The sequence below is a fragment of the Panthera pardus genome, unplaced genomic scaffold, assembly GCF_024362965.1.
Source record: "Panthera pardus isolate Hobbes unplaced genomic scaffold, ASM2436296v1 HiC_scaffold_6, whole genome shotgun sequence".
In the NCBI taxonomy this organism is placed as follows: domain Eukaryota; kingdom Metazoa; phylum Chordata; class Mammalia; order Carnivora; family Felidae; genus Panthera; species Panthera pardus.
Genome location: NW_026526991.1, coordinates 34,240,135 through 34,262,119, shown reverse-complemented (window position 1 = coordinate 34,262,119; position 21,985 = coordinate 34,240,135). Strand labels below are relative to the sequence as shown.

Genomic DNA, 21,985 nt, shown 5'->3' with positions numbered 1-21,985 from the left:
TTTGTTCCACAAAAAAAGAAACTTAGATGAATTTTAAAGTTAAAATTAAATAGCATGATATATACTTAAGCTTAAAATTTTATATGAAAATAGTGGGTGTCACTGTCAATATTTTACAGTAAAACATATTCCAGAAAAGAATTTTTAAATATTTTCACCCTATACATTGAGAGGTTTTTGATAGGCATTGAGTGATAATTGACTTATTTACTTTTCCTTTTAAAAATAAACTGCTGTCGTGTAAAGCAACGGCTTTATTGGCTTCTTTTCCACACTTCCCGCCCCACAAATCACTATTCAAGATTAAGGTTTAGTGGCAGGACCAGTTTATACATAGACAAATGAACATTCTCTAGATGGAAGTAATAAATATAGATCAGAAACAGTTAAAAGGTCAGGCTACCTCCACTTGGCTAATTGTAACAAAATGTTTCTTTATTAAATACTTTCTAAAAGTGTTTAAATGTTAAAACTTACCTGGAAAAAAAATGTGAAGTTCCTCGTCCAACTCCTGAGATGCAGCTTTCATTCCAATTTCGAGCGGAGACAGTTTGTCCTACTGGGGCACCGGTAAGAAAAGACCGGTCCATCTTCCTTGGGATTGGCTGTTGTCGTGGTTACGCTTTGTTTGGAGTCTCTGCGCGCTGTCTTCCAACCCGGCCGAAGGATTTAGCCGCTGGTGGGTGAGCCGGAGCCCCTCAAAGCCGGGGTAGGTGGCGCGGGAGGCGACACAGAGCTGTGGGAGCGGGGAGCGCAAACGGAGTCGGGCGCCTCTCCGCCGAGGCCAGGCTTTAGGACAAACGGTGGGGCCCGCGGGCTGAAGGGGTGGCTGCGCGAGTCTAGGCTCTCTTAGATTTTGGAGATTTCGTGGCTCACTCAAAACTTGGACATCCACCGTAACGATCTAGGGAGATTTCTATAATTACCTTTCTTCCCCCTCCCTAAATGACACTTCCTTTCTTCCCTCCTTCCCCTCCTTCCCCTCCTTTCCTTTCCTTTCCTTTCCTTTCCTTTCCTTTCCTTTCCTTTCCTTTTCTTCCTTTCCTTTCCTTTCCTTTCCTTTCCTTTCCTTTCCTTTCCTCCTTCATAATTTGTAGTTGCCTTTTAAAGTAGATTTTCCTCCCTTATCTTTATAGTTGAAGAACAATAGTTGAAAGTGGAGTTCCTTAAGATTTCCCATCTTTGGCAGCTTTAAGTAGTTTACTGTAGCCCATTTACAGTGGGATACATCTAAGGCTGCACTGTCCCATCCTGTCACCACCAGGTGGCCGCTGAGGGCTTGAAAGGTCTTGAATTGAATTGAGATGGACTGTAGGTGTAAAACACACAGCACATTTTGAAGAATTAGCATACAAAACAAAAATATAAACTTTTTACATTGATCTTAATAATTAATAATTTTTGTACTGACTACATGTTGAAATAATATTTTAGATATATTGGGTTAAATAAAATGTTATTAAAACGAATTTCACCTGTTTCTCTTTACTTTTTAAAAAGTTGCTACTAGACAATTTAAAATCACATATGTGCTTGGATATGTAATTGGGCAGGCCGATCTAAACGTCCAGGAGATGAGCAGAGAGGGACATATAATGGAAAAGTCTCTTACCTTTACCCTATTCTACTTCTTTTCTTTCTACATAAAGTTTCGTGTACCTGTGCATTCTGCTTTATAACTATGTTTTTTTAAAAAAAAATCTAATTTTCCATCTAACAAATATTTTGAATTGCACTTTAAGTGAGTTTGATAACAAGATAGCATTTTACACTGGTTCTGTTTTTTGTTTTGTTTTCCTTTGGAGGAGGGAGATTATGGGTAAAATTGAGTATATTAAAATGAGCTTTTAGAATTACAAAAGGAGTACCTACTCATGATTTTAAAAATCACTCAACATAAAGGTACGAAATGCAAATTGAAAGTTCCTCAAATTCTTCTAGAAAGTTTCTGTGTTTAAAAAAAAATGTGTGAATGTGTGTATAGTTACACAAAAGAGATATTACTTTACATATTTTTTGGCCATGTGCCTCTTTTCAATTATTTCTTCCTTGTTACCTTTCCACAGGAGCATAGTAAATATACATATTTTTAAAAGGACTTGTATAGTATTCCATTCTATGAATCCATCATAATCTATTTAACTGTTTTCTTAGTATTTAGGAGTTTTTAATTACATGTTTTATTGAGATAACTGTAGATTAACACCTAGTTTTAAGAAATAATGCAGAAATATCCCTTGTACACTCTGTCCAGTGTCTCCTCATGGTAACATTTTTAAAATAAATTTTACTTTTTTAAAAACGTTTCTTTATTTATTTTGAAAGAGAGAGAAAGAAAGAAAGAGAACGAACATGTGCACAAGCAAGGGAAGGGCAGAGAGAGAGGGAGAGAGAGAATCCCAAGCAGGCTCTGTGCTGTCAGCAGAGCCTGACACGGGGCTCGAACTCAGGAAACATGAGATCATGACCTGAGCTGAAATCAAGAGTTAGACACTTAACTGATTGAGGCACGCAGATGTCCCCAGTGGTAACATTTTGTAATGATAGTCTGATATCAGAATATTAATATTGACACAGTCTGCTAATCTTACTCAGTTTTCCTCAGTTTTCCTTGTACTCATTTGTGTGTATGATATATAATTTTTATCATCTGAATATACTAACTTATCTATTACTACAATCAAGATACTGAGCAGCTCCAATGCTACAAGGATCTTTCATGTTGCCCTTTCATGACCATAGCCACCTTCCTCCAACTCCATCCACCCTTTACTCCTGGGAATCACTAATCTTTCCGCCACTTACAAAATTTTGTCATTTCAAAATGTTACATAAGTGGAATCATATAGTATGTTACCTTTTGGTTTGGGCTTTTGCTCAACGTAGTTCCCTAGAAATTCAAGGAGATTTATCAATATGGTGACGTGTAGTAAAATCTATTCCTTTTATTGAGTAGTATTGAATGGTATGGATGTGCTAGAATTGGTTTAACCATTCATCTACTGAGGGGCATTTTGCTTGTTTCCAGTTTGAGGCTATTATGAATAAAACCGTCGTGAACATTCATGCACAAGTTTTAGTGTGTGAAAATACATTTTTATTTCTCTGGAATAAATGCCCAATAGTATAGGCAATAAGTGAAGATCAGTCCAATTAAATCAATTGTATGTGAAAGAAAGATATGTAATATGTATAGCTATAGGACAGGCAGGCACAGGTTGGTTGTTTGATTTTTGGATGGGGGTGAACTGATTGTGTTTATGTGTAGAAGAGAGGCAAGTGGAATAAAAATGTATGGTGAGGCAATAAACAGAATAGTGGATGGAACACAGTTCAATATGTGAGAAATTGTCAGATTCAAAGCATAGTTACAAGATTATACTTTATTAGGAAGGGGTTCCTCTCCAAGTAAGATGAATATGAAAAGATTTCAGGAAAAGAAATAGGAAAATGAGGATGTTTCATTTTCTTTGTTAACTAGATCATAAACTATGAACACAGGATACTGTCTTATTTAATCAATGTATTTCTATCCCTAGTAGTGATGTTAATGTACCTTGTAGGCTCCCAAAAACTTGATTTTGAGATGAGTAAAAGAAGGAAAAGAGGAAGGAAGGAAGGAAAGAAGGAAGGAAAGAAAGAAAGAAGGAAGAAAGGAAGAAGAGTCAAGAACACAGCACTGGAAGTGCCAGGGACCTGAGGAAAGAATTAAAGTTTGGAATAGTCTGGAAAACAAAATACTAGTACAGAATTTTTCAAACTTTTTTTCTTAAACCAAGACCCACAGTAAAACAAATACACAACTACACTGCAGCTCATGTACACATGCATACATATATACCCATTTACAAGTGAAACAAAAGTTTTAAAAACTATTTTTATCTTTAACATATATAGTTAACTTATAGTTTCTTTTATGACCTACCCTAATTTTTCCTATCCTATTCCATCATTAAAACTTTATGATCAAGAGCCACTGAATTAATTTCTGGATTCACGAGTTATCATCTGAAATTTGTGTCTAGTGTAAGAAAGTGGTCCAGGTTCATTCTTCTGCATGTTGTACTGTTTTCCCAGCACCACTTGCTGAAGAGACTGTCTTTATTCCATTGGATATTCTTTCCTGCTTTGTCAAAGATTAGTTGGTCATATGTTTGTGGGTCCATTTTTGGGTTCTCTATTGTGTTCCATTGATTTGAGTGTCTGTTTTTGTGGCATATCATCTGAAATTTGAAGATTGTTGGATTAAGAGATGTTAAGAAAGATTGCTGCGCAGATGAAGAGCTTGACTAAGTTTGTAGGACATGTTGTAGTGGGAAGAGTCCTGGCTTTGTATCTCTCAATTAGGGTCCTGTTTACATTGCTTATTAGCATAATGACTATGCACAGTTAAGTAAATTCTTCAAACCTTGGTTTTCTTATTAATACAATGACTATAATGACCTTAATCCTGTTAATTTACTCTGATAACTATTAATTACACAAGTGTCTTCTAGTGCCTGGCTTGTCACAGATACTCAATACATGGAAGCTAATGCTGGTTGATGATGTGATGATTATGTGAAGATATACTGTAATGTATTGCTTGATCCATAGCCATTATAATCATTAAAGATTTAAATAAGTATTGATCTTACATACTATCCATATATCCATATGGATATGCATATATTGTCCATTATTATGACATCCATTATCCATTATGGATATCCGTATATTATTCATTATTATAACATGTTGTTGTTGTTAAAAACAGATGACTATCTATAGTAAAACTGACAACTATGAGTTAATGAGTAGAAAATAACCATATATTGCCCCATGTATAGACTTGAGTTGTTCTCTTTTGAGTATTCAAATCTTCGAATATTCAAGCTGTTCAGAGGTATTTTTCCCTTAATTCTACCCATGAGGATGAATTTTACTGTGATGTTTCTTGGTTCAGGAAGCTAAAACAGTCCATTCCACGTGACTTTTCCCTTACAGAATTAAGAGATTAGTATTAGAGTTGATCATTTTGTAGTCACACATTAAAAAAATAATGAATTAACGGAGAGAGAAAACAATGTTTTCTAATATATGGTACAACCATAATAAGATATGATAAAAGTTTCCTAGATGAAAACATGTTTACACAGATCATTGGTATGACACATTAAACAACCCATAGTTTTTACTCATTTTAGCTACTTCAATTCTCTTTATTTTTTTAAATTATTTATTTATTTTGAGAGACAGAGAGAGAGACAGAGAGACAGAGAGAGAGGGAGAGAGAGAATCCCAAGCAGGCTTCATGCTGTCAGCAAGAAGCCCAATGCAGGGCTCGATCCCACAACCCTGGGATCATGACCTAAGCAGAAATAGTCAGACCCTTAACTGACTGAGCCACCCAGGCACCTCTCAATTCTCCTTAAATGGTTTTGTGTTTTATTATGAAAGATGATGGAAAACAACAATGATGATGAAGCAAAGCTCGAAGAAGAAATAGAAGCTGAATTGGATAAAATCAGCATTTCTTCATTGGAAAAAGATGATGATGATAGTGATTCAAAATCAGAAAGCCAGAGTGCTGATAGTGATACAGTTAAGTGTTAAATACTGGACTTTTAGGAGCCTTTTAACTGGAGTAAACTTTTCAGGAGAAATATTACTTTTCTTAGTGTGTTTTACATAGTTATATAATTTTTTAACTTATGATCCCTTTTAAACAATGTGTATTGTTCGATATTTTAATATAAAAATGAAAATAGAAATCACATATAATTTCATATGCATATGTGTGGGGTTTTTTTGCAAAATTGGGATTATATTATACATATAATTATTTATATCCTGCTTTTTTTTACTTCATCATGAGTGTCTTAATGTTATTAGATATACATGAAAAACAAAATTTATGTAAACTCTTTAGATCTATAGAAATAGTTATTTTTTTGGAAATCAAATATATCTTCTTTTCATTTGTGCATTTTCCCCAGTGTTTATATGCTTAGAAAATTTATTCACAGATTAATTCTTTTACATCAAAATCCTTAAACTAATGGGAATTTATTTTCAATTATGTTATAAAATGTAGATCTAGCTAGAAATTTTCCTGCATGTATTTAGTTAATATTATTAATATCACTTGATGAATAATTTACCTCTTCTCAATTGATCTGCCTTTTTTTATAATTAAATTTTTTAATGTTTATTTATTTTTGAGAGACAGAGAGAGACAGCATGAGCAAGAGAGGGGCAGAGAGAGGGAGACCCAGAATATGAAGCAGGCTCCAGGCTCTGAGCTTTCAGCGCAGAGCCTGACGCGGGGCTTGAAACTCTGGAGCCCTGAGATCATGACCTGAGCCGAAGTCGGTCGCTCAACCGACTGAGCCACCCAGGTGCCCCTGAACTGCTTTTTTTTTTTTTTTTTAAGTTTATTTATTTATTTTGAGAGAGAGAGAGAGAGAGAAAAGGAATGTGAGCAGGGGAGGGCAGAAAGGGAGGGAGAAGGAGAGAGAGAGAGAGAGAGAGAGAGAAAATGAGAATGAGTCTTAAGCAGGCTCCATGCTGTCAGCACAGAGCCCTATGCAGGGCTCGAACTCATGAACCATGACATCATGACTTGAGCTGAAATCAAGAGTCGAATGTTTAACTGACTGAGCCACCAAGGGACCTCTCAATTGATTTGTCCTATCTTTTGTATATGTTTAGCTCTATCTAAGATTATCTATTCTTTTCCATTATTCTGTTAGTTTTGGCCTATTGTAGTTTTTTAAGTATCAAATAGGTAAAATTGCTTTAGTTGTTTTGCTCTTTGAAATCTCCACTAAGCTTTTTCTAAAAACAAAAACAAAAACAACTCATTTGTTAAATTTCAAAAAGCAGTTCTACTTTGATTTTCAATTAGGATTGAAATAACCTATATACTACTTTTGGAAAGTTAATATTTTTACATTATAATGATAATAGTAATGATATTCAAATGAGACAAACAATTCTGAAATTTTTCATTTAAATGTGAAATCCAACAGAATCATGGATGTGCTTCATAACCACTTGAAAATGAAGAGCAAATTTTAACCAATATACTTGTTTGAACTCATTCACATACTTTGCTCAAATTTTTGGTGTATCAAAACTTTTATCAAATATTTGATACATAGGTTTAATAAACAATTTAACTGTTGGTTTCATGTTTTTTAAATTTGAGGATGTGGATGAGTTACCTGAGTCAGTTCTTCACTGTATTGACATCATAAAGAATAAGAGTAAAACTGTTGAAGAGCTCATTCTTCAGGACTTGGAAGATACAGAGGTTTTAAGTAAGTACAGTTGTTAACTGCTTGGCAGATAAGTTTTCTGTAAGCAGGAATGATTTATAATTTAGAAAATTATATTGTTTCAAGTTCTTATCTGTTGTTATACACATGTATGTGCATTTGTCTCTAGTATATAATATACGAGATTTTTATTTACTCCATTAATTTATTTCCCGTATTACTTTCCTTATATGTCTAATAAATAGTAGCCACCAACAGTTTGTTTTACCAGTCTTAATTAAAACCAGAGATTGTATTACGGCTGATTCTTTTTTTAAAAATGTTTTAATGTTTATTTTTTTGAGAGAGAGACAGAACACGAGTGGGGGAGGGGCTGAGAGACAGGGAGACACAGAATCTGAAGCAAGCTCCAGGCTCCATGCTCTCAGTACAGAGTCTGATGTGGGACTCAAACCCATGAACCTCGAGATCATGACCTGAGCCAAAGTCTGAAGCTAAACTGACTCTGTGACAGTTGGTTCTTGAACAATGCTGGTTCAAATTGCATGGGTCATTTATGCACAGATTTTTTACAGTATTATAAAATGGATTTTCTTTTCCTTATGATTTTCTTAATAACATTTTAATTTCTCTAGCTTACTTTGTTGTAAGAATACAGTACATTATACACATAGTATATAAAATATATGTTAATAGACTTTATGTTATTGGTAAGCTTTCTGGTCTACAGTAGGCTATTGGTAGTTATGTTTTGGGGGATCAAAAGCTATATATGCAGATTTTTTACTACATGGGGGGTTGTCACTTGTAATCCCCATGTTGATCAAGGATCATCTGTACTTTGCATTAAAGAAAAGAAAATTGGTTGCAGGAATATTTTAGAAGTATCAGTTTATATATCTTTTTGGAGAAAAAAAATTTATGTCAGAAGGCTAACAAGTTTTACTTGATTCAGCTGAGCAAATTTACTTCTTGAAATTATTCTAAGAATAATAGAATGATTAAAGATTTAATTAGAATTAATCAAGGTTTAGTTTATAATGAAAAATGGCAACAGCCTAAGTGTTTAATAGGATCTTAGTGTGTGCAACTACACCCATTAAAAAAGATGGCTTAGATGATATTTAATAGCATAAAAATATTCATGATGTAGTGTTTAAAATTATTATAAAATTCAGTGTTATTTATGCAAATATTAGTGTGAGTTACAATATGGATATTCATAGATATTCATTCAACAAATATTGCTGTGTGAAATGATCTGTTTTAGCTACTAAGACTATAACACAGAACAAAATAGACAAAGGTCCTGCTTTCCTATTCTAATGTTCCAGTGTGGGGAGATAGACTATAAATGAATAAATATGTAATATTTTAATCATGATAACTTCTATGAAGGAAAAAGTTTAAGATAGGGGATAGAGATTGGAGGTTGCCGTTTTAGATAGGGTAAGTCAGGGAAGGCCTCTCTGAGAAAGTAATACTTAAGCAATGACTGAAAGGTAAGCCACATGGACATCTCAGTGAATGAGAAGGTGAGCTACGTGGATATCTAGAGAGACGGTGTTCCAGAAAGAAGGATCTGTAAAGGCCAAAGCACAGATCATATAAGTGTCAGATCACAGAGGGCTCTTATAAATCATGGTCTGGACTGTGGATTCTACTCTCTGTATGCTAAGGTTTTTGAATAAAGAGTGACAGTATCTGACACATTTTGAGACAATCATTCTGGTGATTATGTAGAAAAGATGCCTTGAGGTAGCAAAAGTCTCCTACAAAACTGTTGTAATAGTGTGGTTAGAAATGAGAGTGATTTGAGTAGAAATGATGAAAAATAGTCATATTCAAGAAACCATTTTTAAGGTAAAAAGAACCAAATGGATGTTTTATTAGTGGATTGGAATGAAAGGAAGAGAGGAAATTGACTCCCAAGATTTTTGTCCTGAGAACCTGTGTGCATATGTAAATACTTACTATATGTAGATACTTCAAATTTTGGCAGTGACTATCTGTAGTTGAGTTATAGGGAATTTTAATGTTTTTTTTAAATTTATATTTCCTGAAGTAAATATAATGAAAGTATATTATAAATATATTAGCAATTATATAGCCTAATTAAGAAAAAATAGAAGGAAACACAATCATAGAAAATTAGTTACATAAAAAGTTATATAATTACAGTTGTAGCAGTGGTTTAGAAAATTATGAGATCTTATGTATCATTCTAATGAAATAAGTTTGATAGTATCAAAGAATAGAATAATTTTTCAAGAAAATTCAAATTATCAAAATTGTTTGAAAAGGGTGGAAAACATGATTAAATTGATAAGCTGGCAAGAAGGTGGAAAAGGTTTCCTTCTCAAATGTCATTAGAAATTAGTATGATTTTTGGGGCACCTGGGTGGCTCAGTCGGTTAAGTGTCTGACTTTAGCTCAGGTCATGATCTCAAGACTTGTGAGTTCGAGCCCCACATTGGGCTGTGTGCTGACAGATCAGACCCTTGAGCCTGCTTTGGATACTGTGACTGCCTCTCTCTGCTCCTCCCCTGCTTGCGCTCTGTGTGTGTCTCTCTCTCACAAATAAATAAACATCAAAAAAAATTAAAGAAATTAGTATAATTTTAAAAAAGAAAAAAAGAAATCAGTATGATTTTACAACTGATTTCTTACAATCCACAAGGATAAACAAATCTGAAGATTATATTTCATTTATAAAAAGCTACATATTTCAAATATAAATCTGTACAAGCATAACACACATACAAAAGAAGCCAGAGGCTAATTTCATTTTTGAATGTAGATATTTTGTTTAGGGCTCTCATTTGTAGACAGAAGCTACTTTAGCTCCTTTAAGCAGAAAGGTTTTTGGGGTATTTGTGTGTTTGTTTTTATGCATAGAGTAGATGTGTTGGTTACTTATTGCTGCAAAACAAACTGAGTGGTTTAAAATAACAATATGTTATTATCTTTTATGGTTCTGTGGGTTGACTGAGCTTAGCTAGGCAGTTCTTGCTTAGATTTCTGTATGCATTTACAGTTAGATCTTAATTAGGAATGCAGTTAGCTGAAGTCTTTAGTCTTCACACGTAATATTTTTAGGAAAATAAAGACTTAAATATATCACAGAATCTAAATCACCCTCTGAAACCTGGCTTCAAAGAAATCTGTAGAATGTTATTTTTGCTTTCAACCTCTCACATAGGAAATCATGCTGGTAAGGCTGTGAGTAGGTGTTGAAGACAATATATGCTATCGGACAAAACTGGTGTGAAGAGGTAGTTAACCAGCAGAACAGTCATCTGTAAAAAATAGTTTACTAGTAGGAGAGGTTCCCAGGATAGAACACATTAGCTGAATAAGGACAAAAAAAACTACATCTACACAAATGGTAACAGGACAATAAAATTCAACAAAAAACGCATAAAACCAGGAATGAAAGGTCACTTCATTCACATTAGTAATTATAATCTTTTAAATTAGTAATTTTATTAAAGTATTTTTAATGTCTTGTGCAAGCTTATATTGCTAGTTTTTGGCAGGTAGAATTGAACTTTTGTTGATTGCTAATTAGGGCGTCATTATAGTATAAAACAGCATTATTCTGTGTACATGGAAAATAAACTTCAGTATAAAATATGAAAGGTGATCAAAAGAGTGCTTTATAAATTTATTACTTTTATTTTGAGGACAAAGATTACAGATTTCCTCTGTTCTTTATTTTTCATTATTTTCCTATTGTTTTGTGTGACTCATCATCGAGTCACTGATAGAGGTTCCTGGATGACTCAGTCGGTTAAGCATCTAAGTCTTTTCTGCTCAGGTCATGATCTCATGGTTCTTAAGATCAAGCCCTGTGTCAGGCTCTGCACTGACAGCATGGAGCCTGCTTGGGATTCTTTCTCTTCCCCTCACTCTGCCTCTCCCACACTCATGCGCATGTGCACATACTCTCTCTCTCTCTCTCTGTCTCTCTCCCAAAACAAATAAACATTTTAAAAAAGAATATACTATGATAGAATTTGAGATTAAAGGATGACGAAAGCGTTTGAGATTTTAACATGTTTTGCCTTGTTCTCTAATATTTAAAGCTATAATATTTTTTTCTTTCTCTAGACTATAGTTATGGAGTGGTTTCTAATAATCATATGCATTTAAAGATAGAATTATCAACTGAACATAAAGAAAATCCGGAACAATTAATAAAGGTATATGATCAATATTTGACTGAAAGTACTCAATATTACAGTTAGAAATTTACCTTTCCCTCTTATAAAGGATGCTAGTTCACTGATTTAAAGTTCACTGACTAAAAATTAAAAATTTAATTATTTTTATGCAAATAATTTTTAGTATTGTGCTTTTCTCTGGCATGTAATAGACAACAACTCAAAATCAACCTTTAAAAATATTAGAAATAGTGATTTGAACCATCATTACTTGGAAATTTAACTATATTGTGTGATTATTTTTTCCCTAAAATCTCCAAGGAAGAAAACAATGACTATAATATTAATTACCTTGCTTAGGAATGTACTGTTACAGTAGAGACTTTAAATACCCTATGGAAAATTTAAAAATAGAACATCTTATGTTAGTTAAAAAAAAGATAAAATAAAAACATTCTTAAAGAAATAATATGAAAGGAGAGCCTAGCATTTTTGGTTAAAACCTCTAGAAATGTATTTGAGAAAGTTTCTTCTACAGGTTCAGCATTTTGGACTCTTTTACTTCTCATTTTACCCAACTATATCTAAGTTTACTAACTCTATTCCTGGTCCCTATGATGTTTAGTGAAATTTGAAAGTTGCATATATATATATATATATATATATATATATATATATATATATATATGTCTCTTGACTCCCCTTTTTTTGGTAACAAACTTGAAATATTAATTTTGAATTATCATACTGCTACTTCATTGAAATAGATATCCTATATCTTACCAGCTAGAATATGGTGCAGGTCTAATTATGGAAAAGTATTCATCAATATTATGACTTTTTCATAATTTAGGTTAAAGTAGCAAATAGTTGTTTTTTAAATGTACTGAATGTATCAGCAGTTTGTATATGTGAGCAATCACTCTAATTGAGAAATATAGAAATATATTAGGAAGAAAACATTAGTAGAAACATTTGGAAATAATTTTCAAGGAATTTCTTTGTTTTCACTTGAGTATAGTTAACACACAGTATTACATTAGCTTCAGGTATACAGCAGAGTAATAAAACATCTCCACACATCATGCTATGCTTACCACAAATGTAGCTACCGTCTGTTACCATAAATGGCTGTATACCATCGACTGCATTCCTAATGCTATACCTTTTATTCCTATGACTTATTCGTTCCACAGATTTTCAAGCAGTTTAACTGAATAGTGTGGATGAATATCAGAGAGTGCTTAGAATTCTGAAAAATAAGGAGGGCAAAATATAGTCTGTTTGCATGGGGAAAACATTTTTAGTGTGCTATAGAGTTGTATTTGAGAGAGATTCAAAGTAAATAAAGTTCTAGATATGTGTATGTAAATACTTGATACATTATTAAAGCAATTGCTTGACTCTTTCTTTAATTATTGGCATTCTTTTTAACCTCTTAGATGTTATCTGAAATAGAAAAAGAAGAATTTCTGAGGAGTAAAACCCATTGTAGCAGTCCTGATTCTATTCCAGAGCCTGGTCCTCATGATTTGCCTGTAGATGAACATGTTTTGTCAGGTGGGCTAAATGCTCAATGATAGTTTGGATAATTTTAATGTGATTTACTATAGTTATCTGAAAAACGATTAAGAGTTTTCTTTTGACATTTAAAAAAATACAATCCTGATATTTGAAAATTATTATGCTTTACTGTACTTATTTAGTTTCATATTTTCATAGTTTTTAAAAAATTAATGTTTATTTATTTGTGAGAGAGAGAGAGACAGACAGAGCACAAGCAGGAGGGGCAGAGAGAGAGGGAGACACAGAATCTGAAGCAGGTTCCAGGCTCTGAGCTGTCAGCACAGAGCTTGACACAGAGCTTGAACTCATGAGCCATGAGATCATGATCTGAGCCGAAGTCAGATGCTTAACCGACCGAGCTACCAAGGTGACCCCATATTTTCATAGTTTTTTATACCTCTTAAATTAACTTGATTTAAATATATTTAAAATTTTCCATCTATATAGCTGACTGAAATAGATATACTCAGCCATGGATTTTTAAGTGTCCTTTATGTTCCTTAAGTATCTTTTAAGTACAGCACACACACACATATTATGTTTTTACATTAAGTTTTGTGGTATATAGTTTAAGGCAAGTTATGTAATTTCTTAATTGACTGAAATGGAACTCCCTTATATATGACTGCAATAGAATTTTTATGTATATTTAAGAATGTATTTTTTGCATATTGTCCCTTTTACTTTGGTAATACATTGACATTATTTCTTCATTTCAAAATTACCCTTATACTTTACATTAAATCAGTTTTGAGAGGTTAGATTTTTTTTTTCTTTTTTGAGAGAATGAGAGTGTGAGCTGGGAGTGGCAGAAAGAGGGAAGGAGAGAGAATCTTAAGCAGGCTCCATGCCCAGCAGAGAGCCCAATGTGGGTCTCAATCCCACAACTCTGAGATCATGTACTGAGTTGAAATTAGGAGTTGAAATCAACTGACTGAGCTACCCAGGCACACTGAAAGGCATTATTTTAATAATAATAATAATATTTCTCTTCATAAATGCAGATGATACTGATATAAATTTTGGATACTGTGAAGTGGAAGAAAGATGTAGGCAGTCTTTTGAAGCTTGGCAAGGCAAACAGAAAGAACTGGAAGACCAAGAGAAAGAAACTCTTAAAGCTCAAAGGGATAGAGAACAAAAGCAATTTGAAGAAGAAGAAGAAAAGAGACATTGCTGGATGAAACAGTTTGAAGTTGAAAAGAAGAAATTAGAGAATATTCACAAGGTAAGGATTTTTTTTTTATTTTTGTTGTTTTTCATACATTTTTTGAATCAGTAACTACTTATGAATAGTACTGGTGTTTTGGATTATGGCGTGGATTGAGCTATGTTCTGTGTATTTTTTTTTATAGAATTTTACTTTTTGGACCAAATGACATTAGAAAATATTTTTTTAATATTTATCTTTGAGAGAGAGGGATAGGGGGTGGGGAGAGCCTGAGTGGGGAAGGAGTACAGAGAGAGGGGAACAGAGGATCTGAAGCGGGCTCTGTGCTGACAGTAGAGAGCCCGATGCAGGCCTCGAACTCATAATCTGTGAGATCATGTCCTGAGCAGGAGTCAGACCCTAACTGACTGAGCCATCCAGGCACCCTGTTCTGTGGGTTTTAAGTACTTCTGATAGTTGAAGCAATTGACTGTGGTAATAGGATTTACTATGGACTTCTTGATTAGTTTTCACTGTAATTCATTGGAATTTCAGATGCTTCTTTGGATCTTGGGGGTCCCCTGGGTCTATGAAGTTACAAAGATTGTCCTAGAAGGGCTGATACTTAGAGCATAAACTGTTGTTTTTTCATACACTTCTTATCATGGAAGAAGGCAACATAATTTACTTGATCATGAAATGTCCTTGCTATATGGTCTAATATATAGCAATTACATGAAACATTTGGTTGAAGTGGTTCAACCATGTAGGTGATGGCCTATGCCTTGCTCCCATATTGAGCTAATTCCTGGGCCAGAGATTTTTTGGTGTGAAGGAGTTTTATGTTGTTGTTTTAAAAAAAATTTTTTTTTTAACGTTTATTTAGTTTTGAGAGACAGAGCATGAACAGGGGAGGGGCAGAGAAGGAGACACAGAATCCGAAGCAGGCTCCAGGCTCTGAGCTGTCAGCACAGAGCCCCATGTGGGGCTCAAACTCACAAACGCAAGATCATGGCCTGAGCTAAGTCAGACACTCAACCCACTGATCCACCCAGGAGCCCCAGGAGTTTTATGTTTTTATTTTTGTTTCCTCCTAACCCTACCCCAGGGGGTCCACAACTTCAAGTCATGGTAGTGGTGTATTGAGAAACTGGTGAATTTTTAGGACTTGACTTTATGGGCATCAGAATGTCCATGAGCTTAGAATGTGTGGGTAACAGGCAGGACTGACTTCCCTGTCTTACATTACTAAAATTGACTTACATATTACCCACAACTTAATAGTTTTGACTGTTCTGTGTAGACAGCATTGGCATGTGGTCACTTATGCAGTTCAGGGTATTCTAGCCCTCCATGTTGAGTACATTGCATTTCCTGATTTTATAGAAAATAAATTAAAAGCAATTATATTACAGAGCCAGTTTGGTTGTGGCTTTTTCTAATAGTGAACTGTGCATCCTTAACTTTCCTTTCATTATGTTTTCCTTCCCACAGACCATTTTAATCAGTCATTTCTGAAAGTCAGAAGCTTTTTTTTTTTTTTTAATTCCAGGAAACGCTTTAATATAATTAAGATTTTAGAGTAGTGTTTGCTGTCTTGTGCTTAAATGCATCATTGTTATTGATTGTTAGTGGTGTTTTCAGATTTAGAAGACATCTGACTTTTAAATTCTCTTCAAATAAATTGACATTTTTAATTGTTTTAAAGCAAAAATATATTGACTACCTCATTGTCAAAGGATTCAGCTATATGCTTAGATGACCCAGAGAGATCTAACACTTGGGGCCCACCCTCAAAGATTCTAACTTAGTTTCTAAAAGTAATTTGTGCTTTATCATAAAATTATAGTTTGGAATATTTTAATGAATTCCTAAATGTATGCTTTGTTATGCCTTGAGGCTTAACACTTTTCCAATGACCGTTCCATCATTTTATTATGATGGATTCTAAATATGAAATTTATTTTCTTTCAGTAGTTCTTTTCTGTGTCCTTTGTTAGCTTCCTCTTGCATTCCACTTAACAACTATTGTAAATCTCTTTCTTTAAGAGTTCTACCCAACTTCTCCCTCCTCATTATTGGCAAGTAATCACATAGCATTTTTGCATCAATGGCAAACTTTATTTTCTAATCCTGTATCAGTTTGCATCTACCTTTATATTCACCCTGCTGTTTTTTCTTGCCTTTGCTCCATTCTCAGTAGGAAAGGTTTCTTCTACTAAAGGTTAGCTTTCCCTGCTCTGCTCTGTATCTGTCATTTTCCAATTTACCCCTGCTTTGTTAGTTTTACCTCATATGCTGAAACACCCCAAAACACCCCTATCAACTTCTTTCTTTCTTACTGTTTATACACATGTTCAATTTTCTCCCATCCTAGAAACAAAACACAAGAAAAATCATGAGATCAGCTTTGATCATATATCTCAATTTAGCTTCTCTTTAGCTCTAGCTACCAGAGTCAGGCTTATTAAAGAGTAGTTATTTTTGCTGTATTTATGTCCTTGTCTCTCATTAAATCCTAAGCCTACTAGGTGTATATCATCACCACTCTACTAAATTAAACTGCTCTTAACAAAAATAACCAATGACTTCTCTATTTCCATACTCACAGGTTCTTTTTCAGCTCTTATATTGACCTCTGTAGCGTTTTATGCCAGTAAAATTTTGATTGTTGACCATTTCTCTCTTCCTTGTCTTAAATCGGACCATGCTGCCTTGATTCTCTTCTTATGTGTTTGGCAATTCCTACTTTATATCCAGTTTAGCCTTCTCTGTCTCTGTCTCTCTCCCTGAATATGGTACGACCAAGGATTTCTTCCTTTGTCCTTTTATTTTTCTTCATATACTTTCTCTCTTGATAATCTCAGCCACAGCTACGGCTGTTCAGAAACAATGTCAACTACATAACTCTACTACAGATACTTTACACTCAGAACTTAATATGTTTAAAACTGAATTCATTGTCTTTATTTCTTAATTGTGCTTCTCCTCAGGTATTTGTTATTTTGATGAGCTACACTATCATCATAGTCCAAGCTGGAATGATAAGGACCATCTTTGACTCTTCCCTCTCTTTATTTTTTATTTTTTTTATTTTATTTTATTTTTTTTATTTTTTTTTTCAACTTTTTTTATTTATTTGTGGGACAGAGAGAGACAGAGCATGAACGGGGGAGGGACAGAGAGAGAGGGAGACACAGAATCGGAAACAGGCTCCAGGCTCTGAGCCATCAGCCCAGAGCCTGACGCGGGGCTCGAACTCACGGACCGTGAGATCGTGACCTGGCTGAAGTCGGACGCTTAACCGACTGCGCCACCCAGGCGCCCCTTTCCCTCTCTTTATTATCCTCTTCCCTCTTAAAGTTATATTATCCATCTTTTCATCCACACACTTAATCTACTGTTACTCCATGGTTCAGGGTGTCCTAATGTCTAGCTTGTCTAAACTCTCTAACCGATCTCTCTACTTTTGGCCTTGTATTCCACAAACCCATTCACCATAGTCCTGTCAGAAGGATTTTTTTAAAAAAATATTTATTTATTTATTTTGAGAGAGAGAGAGATTGAGAGAGAGAGAGAGAGAGAGAGAGGGAGAAAGTGTGCAAGCAGAGTAGGGGCAGAGAGAGACTCCCAAGTAGGCTCTGCACTATCAGCACAGAGCTGGATGCAGGGCTCCATCTCAGGAGCCCTGTGATCACAACCTGAGTGGAAATCAAGAGTTGACCACTTAACCGACTCCACCCTGGCACCCCTAGAATGATTTTGTTATTTCTGTGCTTAATTCCCATCATGTAAGATTATATCCAAAGAAATATTCCCATTTCCTTTATTTCCAATCATCTGGTATTTTATGGAAATTTTATGTTTACATTGTCTTTATATCTGTTCTCAGTCCTGCCACCCTATCTACAGAGGGCTCTCCTTGATTCTTACATGGACTTTTCTAATACCTACTTTATTATCTCTTTAGTGACTCTTGCTTTCTGTCTTTAACTCTTTCTAAGGTAACCTTTTAATTTTCCTAAAAGCAGAACTATAGTCATCTTCCTAGTTGAAAAACATTTAATAAATGCTTAACATGTCTGTTTAACTTCTTGAAAGCCTAGTCATTTCAACTAGTCTTCTGCATGAAGCCTTTGATGATCCTCCAGTTATAACATCTATTTCTGCTGTGATCCTTTATAGTCTTCTCTTGCGATAAATTTATTCTGCTAAATTTGAGATAATATGGGAATTTATGATAATGTTTCCATAAAGTTTTAGAGGAAAGAGATTACATTTTACTGATCTTGTTTATTCTGCAGAGCCTTAACAAAATAGATGCTAATCAAAAAAAAAACAACCATTATCCACTGAACTGAAGGGTTATGTGAGTTAAATGGGATGGTGAGGAGAGAAAAATATTATGTAATGCAAAACTCATCTTACAAACATTAATATTTGTAATTTTCGTGTTGTCCAACAGCATATCTAGTGAATACATTTTACTATGTACATAAACATACACAAATAAGCTTTCCCAGGTTGCCAACATCTTCATGTGCTCAAAATGGGAACTTTAGGTATCATTTATGTGACACTTTAGGTTGAGATTAAAGTTGTTATACTACTACTAATAACAGAGAATCGTTGGGTAAGTTTTTATCTTTAACTATTATTTACAAATACAGGTTTGAGAACCAATTATAATAAGTATATATATTTTTTTGATATTTGAATACAATATCTCAATATTACCGTATGTTCAGCAAGAACAGGACAAGATGAATGATGAACTCCATAAAGAAGAGAAAATATGGAAAGAGAAATTTAAACAGCATGAGGTATCTATTTCTTCTTTTTAAACATCATGATAATTATTCTTCATTTGGAATATTTATTATACTTGAAATGGACATTTAAAAGTAATATTGCCTAGCTGATATAGGATTTAATTTACTAAGACTTTAAAAAATTCATTAATCACCAGAAATTATCCTTGAAATATAATGCCCTAAAAATTAAAATAAAGTGGGTCAGTGAGTGAACAGGTCTATGTAAAATTATAATTCTATAATTTTTTAAGATTTGAGGAAACATGCTATTATGAATATTTCATTATGACTGAAGATGGTTATGAAAGTTACCTCATTTCTTGAACACAATTGAATGTTAAATAATTCTTGTGAATTCAAGATCATTCTAATGATATTTATTAAGTTTAAATTTACTTAACTCATTTTTATATAAGATTTATTTAAATATATAATATAAATATAATATATATAATATAAATATAATATATATAATATAAAAGAACATTTTATATAATATAAATGTAATATATGTTATATATAATATAAATATAAAATAAATTTATATGCAATATAAATATAAAATAAATTTTATATAAAATTTTATATAAAATTATGTTTTTCTATAAAACAGTTTTTAATAGAAATTTTTATATAAAATTATTTTAATTATAAACATGAAGTAGATAAACCTCTTATAATCCTGATATCCAGCTAAACATTCTACCTTTCTTTATCTTTCAAGTATTTTCTTTATATAAACATACTCCTGAAAAAGTAGGTTTCTACTATCCATTTAAAAAAATATATGTATATTTGACATTTAACATTGCATAAGATGGTACAGTGTATTGATTTGATGTTATATATTATAATATGATTTTCTCTATGGTGCATATTTAAATAAAAAAGTTGGTTAGGCATGTGAACAGACAGTACATATGAATGACAAGGGAAAAAAAAGACAATAGTAATTTACCTACAGGTAACCCAAATGTTGGAGTAGGAGAGCCATTAAAATACCTATAACTATCATTCCATAGCAACATGTTAAACAGATAGATGCTAAGAAAAGAGAACTAGAATCTATAATGAAATATCAAGTATACATTACAAAGTTGAAAAGTTCAGTATGTAAATTTAAAAATTCAGGGCATAAGTTTGACAGTTTGACTCAGCAAATGAGAGCATTAGTGAAACTGAAGCAAGGTCAGCAGAAAATATCCAAATTAAAGCACAGAGAGGACAAAAAAAAAATGGGAGGACAGAAGAGAGTACAAGAAATATATGATGTATAGTGAAAAGATAAAACATGTGTATACTAGTAACCTTTGAAGGATAGGAGCAGAAACAGTGGGTGAAGAGATAATGGTTGAAATAGTTTAAAAGAAAATCGATCTGAACATTCAAAGTTGATTAATGATCTGTATACAGAATCAATACAGAGAAAACCACACCTGGGAGTTTAGTAGTGTAATGATTGAAATTCAAGACAAGGGGGGAAAGTTGTAAAAGCTGCCAGAGAAAAAGGCACATTACCTAAAAGGAGCTACAGTGAACTTAACAGCTGACTTCTTAAGTGGGATAGTAGAAGAAAGTAGAAGATAGTGCTAAGTGTTAATGGTTTCTTTGATCATTAGTGTTCTTTGAATCCTGAGTATCCCCTGATTTCTGGACTCAGTTTTCATTTTCTGGAATGCATGCCTAAATACCTGTCAAAAAGATTTTTGGATGGCAAATTTTCTTTATTTTGCACACTTGAGAATAATGTCATTTTGCTTTTACAATCGAATGATTTGTTTCATGGGGTATAGAATCCAGACTTATTACCATTTGGTTTTAACAATTTAAAGATCTAACTCATGTGCGCATTTAGATATTTTTGCCTGTGTTATCGTTGTAGATTTGACACTCCTTCTTTACATTCTTTTGAAGTTTTAGGATTTTTCACTTTTTGCATTTATTCACACAAATTTACTGATTTCTTACTGCATGCCGAGCACTTCTGAGTGTTCAGGGTACAGCAGTGGATAAAACAGAAATAACTTCTGCCTTCATGGGACTTAACGTTCCTTAGGGTTCTGAAATATTGCTGCATCTATATGAGTGTATCAGGGCATGTGTGTCTATGTGTATGTGTGAAAAGTTAACTCCACTCTTTATCTTATCTTATGGCCTTTTTTGGTTTAGAAAACATTTTTGTATTATTTTTTTCCCTTTAATCCTTCTCAGGTCTTTAGCTGTAACTCCTACTAGTGGTGTTGGAGTTTCTGTGTTGATCCTCCGCTTGAAAGTCTCTGTCATATATTTCATGTCTTTGTTGTTTTGCAGGTTGTTTTGGAAAAACACCTAACTTGGAAGTTTTTCTTTAGCCAACACCTATTTAAAGTCATTCTAGTGTGATTTTTTGTATGAATGAGTCATATTTTTTTATTTGAATATTTTCATTTTATTTTTATATAAAGTTATTCTTATTTAAACATATTTTTCCTAAAAAATATTTAAATTTTTATTTAGTACCTACCTTTCCTCAGAAACTAGTTCTTCCTTCTCCTTGTTCAAGTATTTTCATTGCCTCACATCCTTTGTGTTAGCTTTTCTCCAATAGTTGCTGAATTTTATTGACCTGTTTACTTTTGTTTTAGGACTCTAGTGACAATGACGTCTTCTCACCTAACCCAATGATCTCATTTGATGTAGTATGTGCTTATCAGCTCTCGTAATAGTTGAGAAAGGATAAAAATGTGTGACTAGGCTGGTTCTTCATATTGCTTATATGTATGCTCTACCTTGCCTTCCTGGTATCATCATCTCACCAAATAATTCCCTGTGTCTGCAGTCCCTGTGCTAGCTCTGGGAAAGTTTAAAGTCCTTTTCCCCTACACAAATTTTGGCTTGTGGTTTTTCTCGCTTTTTCTCTGTACTATTCTAATTTCATATGCTTTCTATGTTCAAGGAATTCCTCAATTTATATCTGAGTGGCTTAATATAGTTATAATATTAGAATGTCAACTTACTAACTTGATCAAATCTCTCAAATATTTTAAA

The 21,985-nt window shown here is 33.5% G+C and overlaps 1 protein-coding gene across 5 annotated transcripts in view; it reads left to right on the top strand.

Moving 5' to 3' along the window:
* The first annotated feature begins 632 nt into the window (after window positions 1–632).
* Window positions 633–21,985, top strand: part of LRRIQ1 (leucine rich repeats and IQ motif containing 1) — a 213,340-nt gene continuing 191,987 nt past the window's right edge. For all 5 annotated transcript variants that reach the window (XM_053895107.1, XM_019434723.2, XM_019434722.2 and 2 more), the window contains exons 1-7: window positions 633–709; window positions 5,440–5,583; window positions 7,193–7,304; window positions 11,376–11,467; window positions 12,871–12,988; window positions 13,999–14,222; window positions 18,893–18,967. In XM_053895107.1, the coding sequence (XP_053751082.1) occupies window positions 5,440–5,583; window positions 7,193–7,304; window positions 11,376–11,467; window positions 12,871–12,988; window positions 13,999–14,222; window positions 18,893–18,967 (765 nt within the window). In that variant the 5' untranslated portion in view covers window positions 633–709. The remainder of the gene's footprint in view (window positions 710–5,439; window positions 5,584–7,192; window positions 7,305–11,375; window positions 11,468–12,870; window positions 12,989–13,998; window positions 14,223–18,892; window positions 18,968–21,985) is intronic.